We start from the raw sequence: 16,448 nt of genomic DNA, 5'->3' as shown, positions 1-16,448 counted from the left end.
AGTTGCTTTTTTTTTTCTGTTTCGTCACTTTTTGTATTTTTTATTTCTATTATCTTCTTCATATAAATATATATATATATATATATATATATATAATAAGAATGAGGAACTTTCTTTCATGTTTCTTTTTGTGTCTTGATTGTTCATAAGATATACTTAATTTTTAGTCATCACAAGAACATGAGATCATGATGATCATTAATTAAGTTGGGTCTTGATTAATTGGTTTTTGAAACTTGAAGCCTTCTCTGCATCTGGTTTATCATTTCCATTTAAGAAAAAGCTAGATGTTTCTGGGACTCAGCTGGCAAAAGTAACATTAATTTCCTGGAAGCTCCTGATCTTTCTGTATTTTATCTTTACGTGTATTGATCGGGTCGTGAATCTTTTCAAACCAAGTACGTACAGTCGGATATGTTAATCGAACGGGAATTTAACATGGAATATGGTGCCTTTACGTCCAACTCCCCCACATACGGGAACTTCTCTGAGAATAATATGATCAGTAACACAGAATTGGGTTTCATGGATGAACTTTTGATTGAAGGATGCTGGTTGGAGACCACTGGACTAGGCTTAAACCTATTCCCTCCAGGCCCCCTACCAGTTTCCGCCCGAGCTTTCAATCATGAAAACCGGCCTTCACATCATTATTTGCCTCCTTTGGAAACAAACTCTATCAGTCATCTCAGCATCAACCAGTACTACAGCCAGCAAATCTACCAAGAATCCACCGAAGGAACTTTTCCCGAATCTGAAGGCATTCTAGTAGAAGGCACTGAACTTGGGATGATGATCAGGAGATGGTGGATTGGGCCAAGCTGGGCTAATCCGCCGGGACCTTGTTCATCAGTGAAAGAGAGACTAATGATGGCCGTTGGATACTTGACAGAATATAAAAAGAACATGAATGTGCTTATTCAGATATGGGTGCCAATAAGCTGGAGATCATCGGGAGGCAGATATTTCCTCACCACTCAGGATCAGCCATACTCCTTTGGAGCTAACTGCAAGAGACTAGCGAATTACAGAGATATTTCTAGGGCATATGATCATGAGTTTGCAGTTGAGGAAGATATAGAGGTATTCTGGGAAAAGTTTCCTGAATATTGGACTCCTGATATTGTTCGTTTCTTCAAAAGAGACGAATACCCACATGATATAATTATTAACTACGCACATAAGCAGTACTGCGGCGTTCGAGGCTTTCCTGTTTTCGAACGAGGGAGTGGAACTTGCTTGGGTGTTGTTGAGATTGTCACAAGAACTGCTGATCAAAAGATCAACGTCCATCGCCCAGAACTTGAAAATGTCTGCCAAGCTCTTGATCAGGTTCTTCATCTTCTTCTTCATTCTTTTTTTAATATATATATATATATATATATATATATATATATCCTCATTCTTTTTTTAATATATATATATATATCCATTATTAATTTATAAGTAGCACTAAGTGAAACAAAATTATATATATTAAGCCACGCACGTACGTCCCTGTTATATTAAACATTAATTCTAGCTTAATTCAAATGATTTAAGATCAGTTGGTTGGATTATTAATGTCCAACCAAGAGTACTAGTACTGCACCATATATCTACAATAATTATATATAAATAAATGATTTTAATTCCTAGCTTTTCCTGTTTGAAGATGCCCTTGCATGGAAGCCATGCATCCTTGCATTGATTGCACATGCATGATCAGCAGCTTCCAACTGTACGTGGTTTTTGTTCCACATGATTAATGGTTATAATTATGATCTTCTGTCATTCTGTGAACATAAGTTATCATGTATTTAATATATAACTTAAAATAATATCTTTCAAGAACGTTTATGCTATCTGATCATCTTGAATATAAGTTATCATGTACGTACGTTGTTGGATAGTACAAGACAATTTTGACGATTGATATATTTATTATCTCTTTCCATTTAGAAAACAGTACTACTCCCACCTACAAAACCTACAGATAAATCTTTTTTTTTTAATTTATTTTACTAATTAATAGTTAAGAAAGTATTTTTTATAATGAATTTTTTATTTTTTATTTTTTTAAAATGTTCAAGGGGTTTAAAAAAACATTTAAAAAAACCAAAAAAAAAAAAATAGCCATTTGGTGCTACCATCGGTACTGGATACGTAGCACCACCCTTCCATTTATAATTAATGTTTTCTATTCCTTCTACCTACAAGTCGAGCAATATTTAATACATGATGATGAGTAACTGCAATTAATTAATGCAAATGCATGTCTTTCATTTTGTTTTCTTACAAGTAGTACTACTATATATTTTCATTTTGCAGGCACATGTTGATCTTCGGAGTTATCAATCCTTCAGCCCTCCAAGTGTAAAGGTAAGAATACGCGCGGTATCGATTAACATGAACAGCATTTGTAGAGTATTTCAACTTTGTGAATTATTCCCAGAATCCATGATCTTATATAAATCTTCAACAGGCTTATGACGAGTTGTACCAAGTTGCATTGGCTGAGATAGTAGAGGTTTTAGCAACTGTTTGCAAGACACATAGATTGCCTTTAGCTCTAACTTGGGCTCCATGTCTCCAACAAGGTAAAGGTGGATGCCGGCATTCTGATGAGAATTATGCTCATTGTCTTTCAACTGTGGATTCGGCTTGTTTTGTGTCTGATGCAGAAGTTTTGGGCTTCCATGAAGCCTGCTCCGAGTACCACCTGTTTCGAGGTCAAGGAACTGTCGGGACTGCATTCACCACAACCAAACCATGTTTTGCAACTGATATGTCTGCCTTTAGCAAGACAGAATATCCTCTCTCTCACCATGCTAGAATGTTTGGATTGCGTGCTGCTGTAGCAATCCCCTTCCGCAACCTCTATACCGGCTCAGCCGATTTTGTGTTGGAGTTTTTCTTACCTAAGGATTGCTATGATACTGAAGAACAAAATCAGATGCTCAACTCATTGTCCATTGTGCTACAACAGGCTTGCCGGAGTTTGCATGCTGTAATAGAGAAAGTACTCGATGAGGAAGAAGTCATATACTCAGTTGAGGAAGTGGTTATTGCTTCAGATGATGTTAGAATTAAGAAAGAAAAACCTCAGAAATCAGTATCTTCCCCTCTGAAAGAAGTCTGTTCGAAAGAGTCATCACGGATTGCCCACATGACGTCGGAGGTCCAGCAGAAAGTCAAAGGCGTCTCTATCTCCTTGGAGTACCAAGAAGAAGAACCCAAGGAGGAATTCAAGGTGACAACTCAGTGGGATAACACTCAGGGGGCCTCACTCAATGGTCAGAGCTTGTCAGAATCTGGGCAACTTCAGCAAATTTCTGGGTCCAAAGGTAGCGTTGATGGTGGTGGAGGTTCTTATTCTTATGGCTGGCGGCGTTCATCAAGTGGTAGAAAAACAGGCGAGAAGAGGAGGACCAAGACAAAGAAGACTATAAGCTTGTCAGTTCTCCGGCAATACTTTGCAGGAAGCCTAAAAGATGCTGCTAAAAGTATTGGTGGTAGGAAAATATCCATCACTAGTAAAGTCAGAAGTAATTGTTTTATTTCTAATTTATGTGATGTAATTAATGGAACTGAAATTACTTGAATTTCTAATGAAAAAACATTTGGAGTGATCCAGTTTTCTATAGAATTTTCTTAAGCTGTCTTCAGTACTAGAATTTAAGCTGTGACACGAAAGAACTCAAATCCTTGATCAACTCAATATGTATCTGCCAGTTTAAGTATACTGCATGTTGCTCATATATTGCATTTTCTTTGGGTTGCAGTGTGCCCGACTACCCTGAAAAGGATATGCAGGCAACATGGGATTACACGATGGCCATCTCGAAAGATCAAGAAGGTAGGCCACTCTCTGAGGAAACTCCAGAGTGTAATCGACTCGGTTCCAGGAGCTGAGGGTGCAATTCAAATCGGGTCTTTCTACACTAACTTCCCAGAATTTAACTCCCCTGGAAATGGCTCTTTCTCGTCAATGAATATGATCAGTGACAACTCAAAGCAATCAAACCCTATACCAGAGAGTAGTTTACTTAACCATGGGTCCGGTACTCACTCAAAATCCCTGCCTTCTTCATGCAGCCAGAACTTTGGTCCCAGTAGCTTTTGTGCTAGTACTGCAGCACAGCAACATAGCACACCCATCAATGCTTTGAGTAATGCAGATACATTAATGAGAGAGAAGCCTGGTGGATTACTGCCTATGGCTTGCAGTGATGGAGACTTACATACCTTGAATCGACACGAACAGAACCTTCTCCCCGTGGCCGACTGCCTCAAATCTTTTGGCGGGCTTCCTGATCTTGAGACTCTGCCCATTTTACTAGAAAGCAGCAGCCATAATTCTCGAGATGGCGGTACTGGTCCTTTTAGAGTTAAAGTTACTTTTGGTGATGAAAAAATTCGGTTTAGATTCCAAACAAATTGGACTTTTGGAGATTTGCAGCTAGAGATTGCAAGGAGACTCAATCTAGATGATATCAGTAGAGTGGATCTCAGATATTTGGACGATGATCGTGAGTACTGGGTTCTTTTGGCATGCGATGCTGATCTTCAGGAGTGCATACACATATTCAGAGCATCTCAAAGTCACACACTCAGACTCTCCCTTCAGCATGCTTCTAATCCATATCTCGGAACTCCCTTTGGTAGCAGTGATCTGTCTTGAACACAATCACCAGTTTCGATCCGTTTAGCTACTTAATTATGTCGTTTTTCAGGAACATATATAAGAGGTTATTCAGGGATTCTGGGTTCTAATTAAGTTGTTAGAACAGCGGCTTATCAATTGGAGATTGTTGATGATGATCACATTAATCTGTTCACTTCTTTGTTTAGTTTTTAAACCAATATTGGATCTTATTTTTTAAGATCTATGGGTATTCTAGATGGAATAAATTATGAGCTATGAAATTATTAGGACCATTTTAAGCACTTGCTTGGGGCTTAGCATGAATCGTATCATGCCAGAATACAATTCCATCCATGAACTACTATCACTTGCTTCCATTATCCCTTGAAGTTTTTAAATAACACAGCTTACAGTGCCTGATCACCCATTATGAGAACATCCATTATTTATACGATCACCCATTATGAGAACATCCATTATTTATACGATCACCCATTATGAGAACATCCATTATTTATAAGAAATACTTGCCAGCCTCAAAATTATATAGAATCTGGGAATATGTAATTTCAAAATTTAAAAACATATATAAGGACATCATGGAAACTTAGTCCATTAATGTTTATTCTATCATTCCTTTTCCTCAAAATGCACCACAGTGAGCATATTGGTGACATCTTCCACTCTATTACAAGTTGTGAACTGTCATATAATCGTCTCTAGTTTGCAAGAAGGTCTACCAAGCTTCTAGGCATAACCCAAGCTAACCCAACTCTACCAAAAAGATCATTCGACAGAGTTCTAGCAATCTCGCAATACAGTAGCAAGTTATCTACAAATTGCCCACCACTTTTACACAGAGAACACCATTCAGCTACAATAATCTGGCATTTCCTTAGATTATTCAAGGTGAGAATCTTCTTTAAATAAGCTGGCAGGCCAAAAAAGATGCTTTTAGCACCTTAGTCCTCCAAATACTCTTCCAAGGAAAGGAATTACAATCATGAGTTGTGAGGACTGGATAAAATGAGCAGACAGTGAGCTTCCTTTCTTAGAAGGCCTCGAAAGGGTCTTATCTACACTTCCATCACTTAATCTAGCACAGAACAATATATTAACAAATTCTGTGAAGGAGTCAACTTCCCAATGATAAGCCACTTTGAAGAAATTGAAGTTCCACTGAGGGGGGAGCAACTAAAGGATCCCAATAGATAGGCCACTGAAGTCTTCTGCACACATGCAATCTTATACGCTTTTAGAAAAGCTTCCTCGAAGTTATATTTCCACACCATATGTCATGCCAAAATTTAATGAAGGAACCATCCCCCCCCCCCCCCCCCCCCCCCCCCCCCCCCCCCCCCACCTTGAGTCCAGTGTGTCTAGAAAAGACCTCCTATAATCTAGTTTAAAATCTGCACCATTGACCCCCAAGAGTTAAAGTCAATCATCAGCATCCTAATAATCAAGAACTTGATTTTTATGGGGCTGCAAACTTGATATACTACCCTGACCCAAGCCTTTCTGTACCCGCTTAAGAGCTTTCAATGTAATTGCACTGCCATCATCTCTGTGAAAGAATACAAAGCAGATACAAAGTCAGCAAGCTCAATGAATTCAAAGGTAGTTTTAAGATAAGAGAGGGTAAGTTAAACCTAGTTCCATCACAACAAGATTGAAATTTTAAGATAATGATATTTTTTTTGGTTCGCTAGAATCAGTATATTCAGAATTCATGTGTGGGTGTTAAGTTCCCCGTAACGTTCGTAACTTGGATTTTTTTTTTTTTAAAGTGTGTTCATAGCTTGGAATTGCAGGATCATCTAATTGGAGCACATGTTGATAATCAGTAACCAAGGAATCAAATGTACCACATGTTGATGCAAGCTGGTGATAAACACCATCATGCAGTCTTTGCAAAATAGGAGCTACACGGACCATCACACTGCCCTGATGTACTTGTTTATACGAATATGGATAAGTTTTTATATGAGTAGATAATATGGATTCCTTAATACAGGAAATCTGGTAAATTAGTGCAGAAAGCAGTTTTTAAAGCTTATTCTTAACAAATGAATAAATGAACTGAACATGGCCCAAGTTTAGTGCAAATAAATCACAAGATCAATGAGATCAAAGAAGAAAAGAAAGAAGAAATAAATTACAAATGAGTCTTATCCAATCATTTACCTGTGAAGTATGGTCTGCCAATCACTTGCCCCATGTTTCTTGGGTTTTCCTCGGACTCTCTGCCACTGATTTCGATAGACCTTATTTTCCACCCTACCTGCTGAAGCCATTTCCATCATCCTCTCAGCAAGTTCATCAGCTTCGTGCTTGTTTCCCCTTATACCCAGGCCATCAATCACTGGCATGAAAGATGCAGGATCAAATCCATATCCTATATCAATCATCCTACGAAGAATTGCACTAGCATCCTCTAATTTCTCATCCTTGCAGAGTTTGTCAATAAGATCCTTAAACAAGAAGTTTCCCACATCAAAGGTCTTATCCAAAGAAGCTTGAAACAGCTCTTTAGCTTCGGAAACTTCACCTCCAGCAAGTAACTCATTAAACATCAAACTATATAAGGCTTCCTTGTGGCCGCATATACTCAGAGCAATCTCAAATATCTCCTTTGCTACTGCAAAATCACACAGCTTGCAGAAAGCTTTGATTAATATTCTGAATGAAGATATATTAGGGGAGATGCCCTTTTGCATCATTTCATCTAAAAGAGAGGTGGCATCATGGACTCTCCCTCCTTCACAGAGACAGCTGATTATATTATTGTAAGTACAAACGTTTGGAGAAACTCCTCTTTCTCTCATCTCATCCATCAGCCCATATATTTCGAATATTTGATTTTTACTTCCTAAGCCCAGGATCAATGAGTTATAAGTTTGAAGGGTCCTGTTGCAGCCATTTATCTCCATGTCTTTCAGAACTCGAAATGCGGATGACAGCTTTCCTTGTTTGCAGAAAGTATATATAAAAATATCGTAAACCGCAGAATCAGGAAGCAAGTTTTTCCTCACCATCTCAGTGAACTTCTTTTTAGCTTCATCAAGCCTCCCAGCCTTGCATAACTCACTAATTATTGTTGAGTAGGTGACCAAATCAGGCATGCATTTCTTCCCATTACCACTATCATCAACTAGGCCGATAAATGAGTTCCCCAGGTTACCAAGAGCAGCACTTCCATGAGTCCACATCCCATTCACAATTTCAATTGCTTCGTCCAATTTCTTAATATTACACAGACCATCAATCACGATATTGCATGTCACAGTATCTAAGCCATAACCTCTCTCGTTCATCATTTTTAGTAATTCCTCTGCTTCCGATGTTCTCCCCTCTTTCCATAGGCTGTGCAGCAAAATGTTGCAAGTATAGGTATTTGGGAAACAACTACAACTCATCATCTCATGAAGAATATTATTGGCTTCAGATATCTTCCCCTTCTTGCAGTACCCGTGTAGTAAAGTACCATAAGTTACTGTATCTGGGGGAATACCACTACATTTCATCAAGCCCATAACCATCCTTGCATCAGAGAGCATCCCATTTTTGCATAGCCCATCCATCACAATGTTGTATGAGTAGATATTGGGTTCAATGCCCTTATCCACCATCCCTTTTAGAACCAATCGTGCCTCTAACAGCTTCCCATTCCTAACCAAACCCAACAACCATATATTATAACTCTCCAAACTTATAAAATCACCAACATTTTGCATAGACTCAAACAAGGTCTTTGCTTCCTCCAACATCCCTTCCTTGCAAAACCCCTCGAGCATTAAGTTATAAGTTACGATATTTGGCCGAGGCAACCCCAATTCTTCATCAATTTGCATATCTCTAAAAATTCTAGAAGCCTCTAGGATTTTCCCTGCCCCACAAAGGGCTGAAATCCTAGAATTAAAAGTAACAACATCTGGAAGGATACCATCCTCTCTCATTTTCTCCACTAATTTCTCAGCTTCATCAGTCCTACCTTCTCTGCAAAAATTAGATATCAAAGTATTGTACACAACCCTGTTGGGAAAAACATTAGAATTCCTCAGCTTATTTAAAAGCTCCAAGCCTTGTGTAGCAAGCCCGGTTCTACAATACCCACGAACTAAAATCCCAACAGTGAACTCATTTGGATGACAACCCTTCTCAGACATTCTATCAAATACCTCCCGAGCCACTTCCATAAGACCCAAGTCACACAGTGCACATATCAAAAGATTAAAAGTATATGTTTCCGGGTTAATCCCAGCGACAATCATATCCCTGTACAACCATGACACAAAATCCGCACGGTCTCCCTTCAAGGAGGACTGAAGAAGCAAATTATACAAAGATATGGGAGGAGGCTTTTCCGGGAACCGGGTTCGAAGCGATTTGAATTGGGAAACAGCCTCATCAACGAGACCCGATTGGGCCAAGACTCGCACGAGGGAAAGGAGACAAGGGTGAGACGTTTCGACGGGTTGCGAGTCAAGGAGTTTGGGAAGGCTATCGATTTCGCGGTGCATTTGTTCACGAACAAGGATACGAGCGATGACGGGTATGGATCGAAGACAATAGTTGGAGAAAGAGGGAGAGGAGAGAATGCGCTTGAAGAGGTGCCATGCTAGTTTGGGATTGTTAGTGTTCTTGAGAAGAGCTTTGGTGAGCTTGCTTCCGTTCGTTTGTTCCATGTAACGGTCGCTAAGGATTCTCATAATCGTTTACTATTTAGTAGCCGACGAATTTGTTGATGACGTGTTTTGGAAACCGGGCACTTGGTTCAGTCACATGCAAGGCAGAAGAAATCGGCTCGGGGCTGTTACTGAGAAACTTTGATGTCAAAGCTAGTGTTATTTTTTTAGGAAATTTTTCTTAGAGTCCGAGTTCAAGTCTGTATTCTTACTAGGTGTCCTAGGTATCGGGAGAGCACTGTGTACTCTACGTCGGGAGTCAATATCCTAGACTCCTACGCACAGTTGTCAGGTCATGGTCTTTAACGAGACTTGGCTTCTTAAGTAGTGGCGTCATCGATACAGCATGACTCCCGATACAGCATGACTCCCGATATAGCATGACTCCCTGGGTGGCATCTTGACTGCAGGTGAACAGCCCGATCACTTCCCCTTCCCTTCATCAGGGAATGGAGGTTGTCTGCCATCTCCATTTATTTACCGGCTATGATTTTTAAATGCGAGATGTCGTAGGGGTGTCACTGTCGGCGAATCTTGTCTATCCCCCTCGACAAGTTTTTTGTGCTAGAATACCTTCATTCTTCTTGTGCAGCTCGTGGCCCGATCATAGTGATAGTCCCTGGGCCCACTGAAAGGGCGCAACTCAGGCCGGGATGGATTTTAGTCTCTTGACGAGAATATCATCTCCAGAACTTTTCTTGTACTTTGCTAGTGGAGCCTATCCAATTTCTGTACATCTTTTTTACTTTTAGTCTGAGGCGCATAAAATCCTCCAAATAATTTAGATTCTTAATTGTTTTTAATTAAATAATTTACATATTGAGTGTTACCCCTTACAATTTCCTCAGCATGAAATCCTGTAACACGCTAATCTAGTACACATGTATTAGTCTTTAAAAAAAAAACTAAAAATTCCAATTTCGAATCATAACATCAAATACATGTTTGCCACACTAGGATTGTTGCATGATTATTATTTTAGCAGTATTAGGAGTAGTATTACTTTTAAAGAAATAAATTGACGTAATTTAATATAGCACGTCAGATTGTAAAATTCATTTTATCATAAATAGATTCTTTTATGAATCTAGCACTTCCTTATATTTGTATTAATGAGAGTTCGACACTAATTACGAATAGACATGTAAACATAAACAGTTGCTGTTTTACTGTAATGTGGCAAATATAATTTCTCAAGTATTGGGGTGTAGGTTTAGCCGTTAGGGGACTTTTTCAAACCATCGCAGTGTAGAGGTTTGGCATTTCATGGACCTGACAGTAAAAAGAGTGAATATTCCAACGAAGTCAGTATATCTAAACGCAGTGAGCACTAAGCATTGTTGTGGATAGTCGAAATGAGATTTCTTCATCACTGGATAGCTGCAAAAGCATATAGTAAGCAGAGTATAGGTTTGCTTTGCTATTTCATGGACCCGACACGACACGTGGAACTTGAGAACCAGATGCTTGAGGATCAATTTCCTCTCATTAGCCATTTTCAAACCCTTTTACATTATTCTTAACACCTGTATACTGTTTAAGAGGAAATTGGGAAACAACAGAGAGGAAGGCGTTACATGTAGCCAATATATATATATATATATATATATATATATATATATATATATGTTTATGAGATGGCTCAGGCAAACTGCACTGTAACTTCTGAAACAAATAGCACAAAAGAGAACATCGATGAATTCTATGGGAGCAATAAGGCATTTTGCATTTATTTTCTTGTTTAGATCAAATATTACACGTGTAAGTGAGTGAAAAGGCGTGAGCAGGACAAAAGAAAAAAATGCTATTCATTAATGTTGCACAATCGAAGATAGGGGTTATCATACATTACATATTTCGACCAGTAAGACTTGTACTTGGAAACAGCCAAGTCCAACCATGGTTTGTAGTTTCCATTGTAATGGACGACAGCTGCATTGTCTATCGCTGTTTGATTAAGAGCTGGGTCATAGCCAAGTCCCAAGACATGCCAACCCCGGTCAAGCGGATAGGTCAAGTTGTAGAAAGTGATTAGTCCAGGCGGCAAGGTGCCAAGTTTCCAAAGAGTTCTATCCTCATTCTGCAAAAAAAAATCTTCTACATCAGTTGCAAGCCTTAGTCGTGAAAGATACCAATGCATTACAAGCATATTGCACACTTTTGGCTACCATCACCATGATATTTGTATACACGACTTCAAGACTAAAAGTTATTATCACAAATGAAATGCATAGAATAAGTAAACATGGAGACCGAATGACAATAACATGAAAAGAGGAAGAGGAATCTGGTTTGAGACATGAAGGAAGAAGAGAGACGAAGCTTTACCATATCCTGCCAATGATGGTATATTCCGGTGATATTTCGCCTTTTCCACTCCTTCAAGTCAAAAATATTCATGCCAAATGCCCAACCACAAGCATTTTGATCGAAATTCTCAGAAATCTTTGGATTAGAGAAGTTCAAATACTTATCAAATCTGTGGAAGCTCTCCTTGCATGTCTCCACGGCACCATTTACCATCCCTTGCAGATCAATGGACCAGAGAGGTGTGAGATCCTTCTGAACTACAATATCATCATCTAAAAATAGGATCTTGTCTAAATTTGGGTAGACTTCAGGAAGGTAGAATCTAAGATGATTCAGCATGGACAAATATTTTGGATTCCTATATTTAAGATTGTCAGCCCCAGCAGAGATGGAAGAAGGATGATTTGCCTTGAAATAATATTCTTTAATTCTCGCAGATTCAAGTTGACGTAAAACGGAACAGTACGAGGAATTCAACCACCTGAAATCATCAATGTTCTCAACTTGTATAGTTGCTTTTGGAGGAGGGTTGACAAGAAACCACATTCTCATTGCAGCAAAATTCAGTTTATCCGTGACTACATGGAAAACATGTTTCTCAGGTTCCTTTGCATGCAGCACAGTAGAATTGACAACCACAGATGTTGCTAGGACATTGTCAGAAAAGATGGCATAGTGGTATAATGATGGATCTTCAAGCTTTTCTTTGTCAAGATCCTGTTTCTTATGATAACCCCGCAGGTAATACTCTGCTGCAAGCTGCAGAGGAAGGCAGTGCAGTCCTTTAGGGACTGTTTTCGCAGCTAGCTGAATCAAGAATGCACTCTTTTTTTTCAGGGCATTTACATTCGCTTCTGTTGACTGAAGCATGGCTCTAAACTTCCTTGCAATCATGGCACAGTCATATAGTTGGTCTTTAGCTATGGAGAGAACATGGCCCATTGCTTTTGCTTGATCAAGTGCACTAAAATAGGAACAGTAAGAAAAACTGCATGAAAACCAAGAGCAAGCACGTACACCTGGTATCCAGAATAGTGGAAAGAGAGTAGAAATACCTTGGGTGAAGCTCAGTATCAGAATTGGCTTCTCCAATAGCACGCTGACTTTCTCTGGAGTGTTGCGTGAGAGAATTGTAAAGGTTACTTTCATTTTTAGACTTGGCAATGTATGCATATGCTTTGGCCATTACAATCTGGTCACGCATGAGTTTCAAGGTTGAATCAGAATTTGGATTATCATAATCTCGCCTCCATATACTGTACTTTCCCTTGACAGTGGTGTCGAGGCTTTTTGACCGTTCAACTGCTGCTGCTGCCATCTGGTAGTCAGTTTCTTTATTTTGTTGAATTAACTGAGCAGTTCGAAGATCCCTCCTTTCCTGCCGCATTTTCTGAAGGGCTAGGACATGTTACAAACCAACATCGATTGCACAAAATATATTTAGGGAACACAAAACAGAAGCACTTTGAGTTCACCCGTCGCATGAGCTTCACTGGGCTCATTGATGACATCTGAGGATATGGGCTTCCACCTTCTTGATGTTCATCAGTAGAATGCTCCACATTCTCTCCAGATCCCATCTCAGATTGAAACGAATATTCCATTTTCTGAAATTAAGGATCAGAAGGAAATGGTCAGTCGGAGACTGTAATGTGGAGATAATAATTCAATTTTTTATGTCAGCCACTTAAAAGAAACGAAGGGAGAAGTTAATGGTTTTTTCTCTTAGTTGGAAAAGATCGTGGTATTAAATTGTATGTGTAATTCATGTGGTTCTCATAATTGTTCAAACTGTTTTAGCTAAGTATGATCGAGTAATTCCACACACATTTTTAAAGAATCAATGTTTAAATGAGATAGCAGTACCTGAGAACTCTTTGACTGACCATGATTAGAATCCATAGGTTTTTCCCAGACCCAGGAAGCAGATAGATCCCTCATTTTCACACTACTAACTCTAACGGCACCAGAAGTGTCAGTGTATGTTGCTATGATGTCAATATCCTGTGTGTAATGTACAAATATAAGAACCACTATTTCTACTGAGAAAAGAAAAACTCTACAAATTACCTTTTCATCTGGATGATTGCCAACTCCCGTAGCAGAATTATTAACTTGTTCCTGCTAAGCCAGCATTTGGCCATATGGTCAATAAAATGCAACAGTTTGTATAATGTAATAACTTCTGCATAAAGGTAGTGTTTTGTTACTGATCAAAAATAAAATCAGAATAATGGTGAGTGCGCAGGTGAAGAAGGGTTGTGCATGTAAAACATAATATCTGTCTGTTGCACTTCTAAAACTCGAGTGTACACCAGCCACATTAATCGGTTTTAGCCATACTTCAGCTCTCAGAATCATATTTTTCAGCTACATAATACTATCTTCCCCACCCTTATTCACCTTCCTTCAATAAATTTTTTTTTTTATAAGTAAAAAGAAATTTTATTAATCCATGTAATTAGGCATGGCCTAGGTACACAGGAAGTATATAAGAAATGAGCCTAATTACAAGCTAAGCACTGCGAAAAGCAACATAAAAGTCATTAAAACTCGTTCCATTCAATACAGTAGATGATGCCCAAAGCAACAATGTATGAAAGAAAAAGTCCTAAACCCTTCCAGTGAGCACTCCCTATTGTCGAAACAACGACCATTCCTCTCGTTCCATGTGCACCACATTAAGTATAGAGGCACCATCTTCCAAACAGCCGCGATGTGACGATTGCCCTTTTTGATGTCGGGAAACCTCTCCAAGGCAGGGCCCTTCAGACCCACCCTTGCAGAGTAAACCCCGGTCCCGTGTACCGCACCCTCGGAAGTTTCCCTACACGGAAATAGTTAAATCGCTGGTTTTTCACCAGGAGATGTGGCCCCTAGAGATTGTTTGCACCCAAGGGAATTTGAACCTTGGACCTGGGGGAAGCATACCCCCAAGCCCAAGGCCTTTACCACTTGAGCCAACCCCTAGGGATTAAGCCTAGTGAATATTTCATCCCATAAAACCTTAACTACTTCACAGTGAAGGAGGAGGTGATCCACTTATTCACTATTGTGTTTGCACATGAAGCAACAATATGTTATGTAGAGGCCGCACTTTCTCAGCTTGTCGATAGTCAATATTTTTTTCAAGAAATTCCTTATCAATGCAGTAACATTTACACTTGATAGAAACTCTAATTCCACTACGACAGACACTGGTTCTCTTTTCCAGATCTCTCTCATGTAGCAGCTAAAACCTCAGAGGCCTATTTGGCTGTCCCATAAAAGGCTCAAAGTGAGGTCATGAGTTTGTGTTAAGATGTTTTTTTTTTTATAAGTAAAGTTCGTGTTAAGATGTTATAAAATTTTAGATGGAATCATATGAGATTCACAGGACAACCTAACAAACCCTTATCATTGCATTTCATTGAAAACATCCATACGTTTTAACAAAACATATTACCCCAATTCCTCGTAAAATTTGTATCACATCAAGAACTAAAATGGAACTTCTCCAAGAAATTCCAAAACTCCAACTTCTATGATGGTTTGAATACTTAACTATTTAACCAAATCTGAGGTTTTAAGAACGGAGAAACTACATTTCATCTTGTTTCCTTTATGTTTTCTAGGGTTTCCAAACCAAGCATCCTCTAGGACGTTGCCAATTATAGGAAATTGTTAATTATACCACGCGGTACACAATTATGGCAATAGAGTTACAAAGATATGAAACACCTCCAAGTAGCTATGTGACTATCAAATTATCAATAGCTATAGGAAGGGATATCGTAATTATAAAACTGAAATAAGAAAGAAGAGATCAAGACCTTCCTCAAACGGCATTGCTCACAGTCATACAAGGGTCGGAACTCTTTGAATTCTCTTTGACTGAAATAAATAACAGACATTGCAATAAAGACCACTATCAATCAGAAGAAAAAAAAAATAAGACCCAAAATGAAGTATAGTCTACTACTAAAAAAATATACATGTCAAAGACTAATCTTACATAGTTGAAGTATCCAATACATCTGATCCAACAAGAGCGATATGGCACACAACCTAATTGAAAGATTAAAAAATTAACAATAATCTAACAGAAACTGATGCATAAATGGAAAAGACTTTGAGAATGCATAATTATAAAACTTAGTACTGATTCAACTGACGGTTTTCATTAATCAAATCCATAAATGTGAGAGATTTCTTCTTTATTAGGTGCATTGAAATTTGAAGAATCAAACCAGAGGACTGATTACAACTGTCGCTAACCATTGGAGATAATTAAACACAAGTATAGAAGGATCTAAGGATCGGCGTCGATCCGTGTCGTGCAAACCCTACAAAATAGAAGACAATTACCAATAAGATGCAGATTAGTTGGAGGGAATGAGATCTTGAGAATGTTCTTTCGCCAGCTTCCATTAGAGAGAGAGCGAGACTGTTTCAGCGGGAATCAGGGGACGGAGTTTATATAGAAACCCGTTTCAGTGACAAGGCTCGCTTTGAATCACCTTATTGGTAACGCGTTTTAACCGAGAGGGTCATAAAAAGGCAAAGTGTACGAGCTTTAGAGACGACTTTTTTCGTCATAGCAAGTCAATTTCAGGCACCTCTTTCTTTATTGCATAGCCTCTAAAAATTAATAATTGTGAATTACCTATTAAATGCACTATTTTTTCATTTAAACAACCATTTTATAATCTAAAGAGACTTTATTATTTTTTGTAATAAGAGAGACTCAACCCCTAATTTTATTGACAACCACGGATGAATACTTTTTACAAACGGAGAGAGCTGAGAACTTGTTATTCTGATAAGCAATGCATTATCAATTT

The 16,448-nt window shown here is 38.6% G+C and overlaps 3 protein-coding genes across 5 annotated transcripts; 1 reads left to right on the top strand and 2 right to left on the bottom strand.

The window, feature by feature from the left end:
• Window positions 1-438: 438 nt before the first annotated feature.
• On the top strand, window positions 439-4,771 carry LOC121258799 (protein NLP2). Its single transcript, XM_041160335.1, has 4 exons — window positions 439-1,332; window positions 2,311-2,361; window positions 2,465-3,494; window positions 3,765-4,771. Exons 1-4 carry the CDS (start codon window positions 439-441, stop codon window positions 4,661-4,663), a joined length of 2,874 nt encoding a protein of 957 aa, XP_041016269.1. The 3' UTR covers window positions 4,664-4,771.
• Window positions 4,772-5,234: 463 nt separating this feature from the next.
• On the bottom strand, window positions 5,235-9,462 carry LOC121257491 (pentatricopeptide repeat-containing protein At2g17140). The gene is made up of 3 exons (XM_041158505.1): window positions 6,815-9,462; window positions 5,989-6,194; window positions 5,235-5,958 (listed from the first exon to the last, which is right to left on the bottom strand). Exons 1-2 carry the CDS (start codon window positions 9,337-9,339, stop codon window positions 6,083-6,085), a joined length of 2,637 nt encoding a protein of 878 aa, XP_041014439.1. The 5' UTR covers window positions 9,340-9,462; the 3' UTR covers window positions 5,235-5,958; window positions 5,989-6,082.
• Window positions 9,463-11,015: 1,553 nt separating this feature from the next.
• On the bottom strand, window positions 11,016-16,140 carry LOC121257489 (probable galacturonosyltransferase 3). 3 transcript variants are annotated; one of them, XM_041158502.1, is made up of 9 exons: window positions 15,973-16,140; window positions 15,620-15,672; window positions 15,438-15,498; window positions 13,696-13,749; window positions 13,492-13,629; window positions 13,101-13,232; window positions 12,681-13,015; window positions 11,644-12,589; window positions 11,016-11,395 (listed from the first exon to the last, which is right to left on the bottom strand). In XM_041158502.1, the coding sequence occupies exons 1-9, from the start codon at window positions 16,033-16,035 to the stop codon at window positions 11,120-11,122; spliced, it is 2,058 nt and encodes a 685-aa protein (XP_041014436.1). In that variant the 5' UTR covers window positions 16,036-16,140; the 3' UTR covers window positions 11,016-11,119. The 3 variants fall into 3 exon arrangements, with proteins under 3 accessions (XP_041014436.1, XP_041014437.1, XP_041014438.1); XM_041158503.1 differs by having other exon boundaries at window positions 13,696-13,746; window positions 15,973-16,139; XM_041158504.1 differs by lacking the exon at window positions 15,973-16,140 and having other exon boundaries at window positions 13,696-13,810.
• Window positions 16,141-16,448: the final 308 nt, after the last annotated feature.

The sequence above is a fragment of the Juglans microcarpa x Juglans regia genome, chromosome 3S (assembly GCF_004785595.1).
Source record: "Juglans microcarpa x Juglans regia isolate MS1-56 chromosome 3S, Jm3101_v1.0, whole genome shotgun sequence".
Classification (NCBI taxonomy): Eukaryota; Viridiplantae; Streptophyta; class Magnoliopsida; order Fagales; family Juglandaceae; genus Juglans; species Juglans microcarpa x Juglans regia.
Note: the sequence above shows the minus strand (reverse complement) of the source record. Positions and strands in the feature narration are given on the sequence as shown.

Coding starts and splice junctions, on each gene's coding strand:
- LOC121258799 (XM_041160335.1), top strand. CDS start 439: ATGGAATATGGTGCCTTTACGTCCAACTCCCCCACATACGGGAACTTC. Junction 1,333..2,310: donor TCTGCCAAGCTCTTGATCAG/GTTCTTCATCTT, acceptor TTCATTTTGCAG/GCACATGTTGATCTTCGGAG. Junction 2,362..2,464: donor TCAGCCCTCCAAGTGTAAAG/GTAAGAATACGC, acceptor AATCTTCAACAG/GCTTATGACGAGTTGTACCA.
- LOC121257491 (XM_041158505.1), bottom strand. CDS start 9,339: ATGAGAATCCTTAGCGACCGTTACATGGAACAAACGAACGGAAGCAAG. Junction 6,195..6,814: donor TGGCAGACCATACTTCACAG/GTAAATGATTGG, acceptor ATTCTTTCACAG/AGATGATGGCAGTGCAATTA.
- LOC121257489 (XM_041158502.1), bottom strand. CDS start 16,035: ATGGAAGCTGGCGAAAGAACATTCTCAAGATCTCATTCCCTCCAACTA. Junction 15,673..15,972: donor AACTAATCTGCATCTTATTG/GTAATTGTCTTC, acceptor TCTTTCAATTAG/GTTGTGTGCCATATCGCTCT. Junction 11,396..11,643: donor ACCATCATTGGCAGGATATG/GTAAAGCTTCGT, acceptor TTTTTTTTGCAG/AATGAGGATAGAACTCTTTG.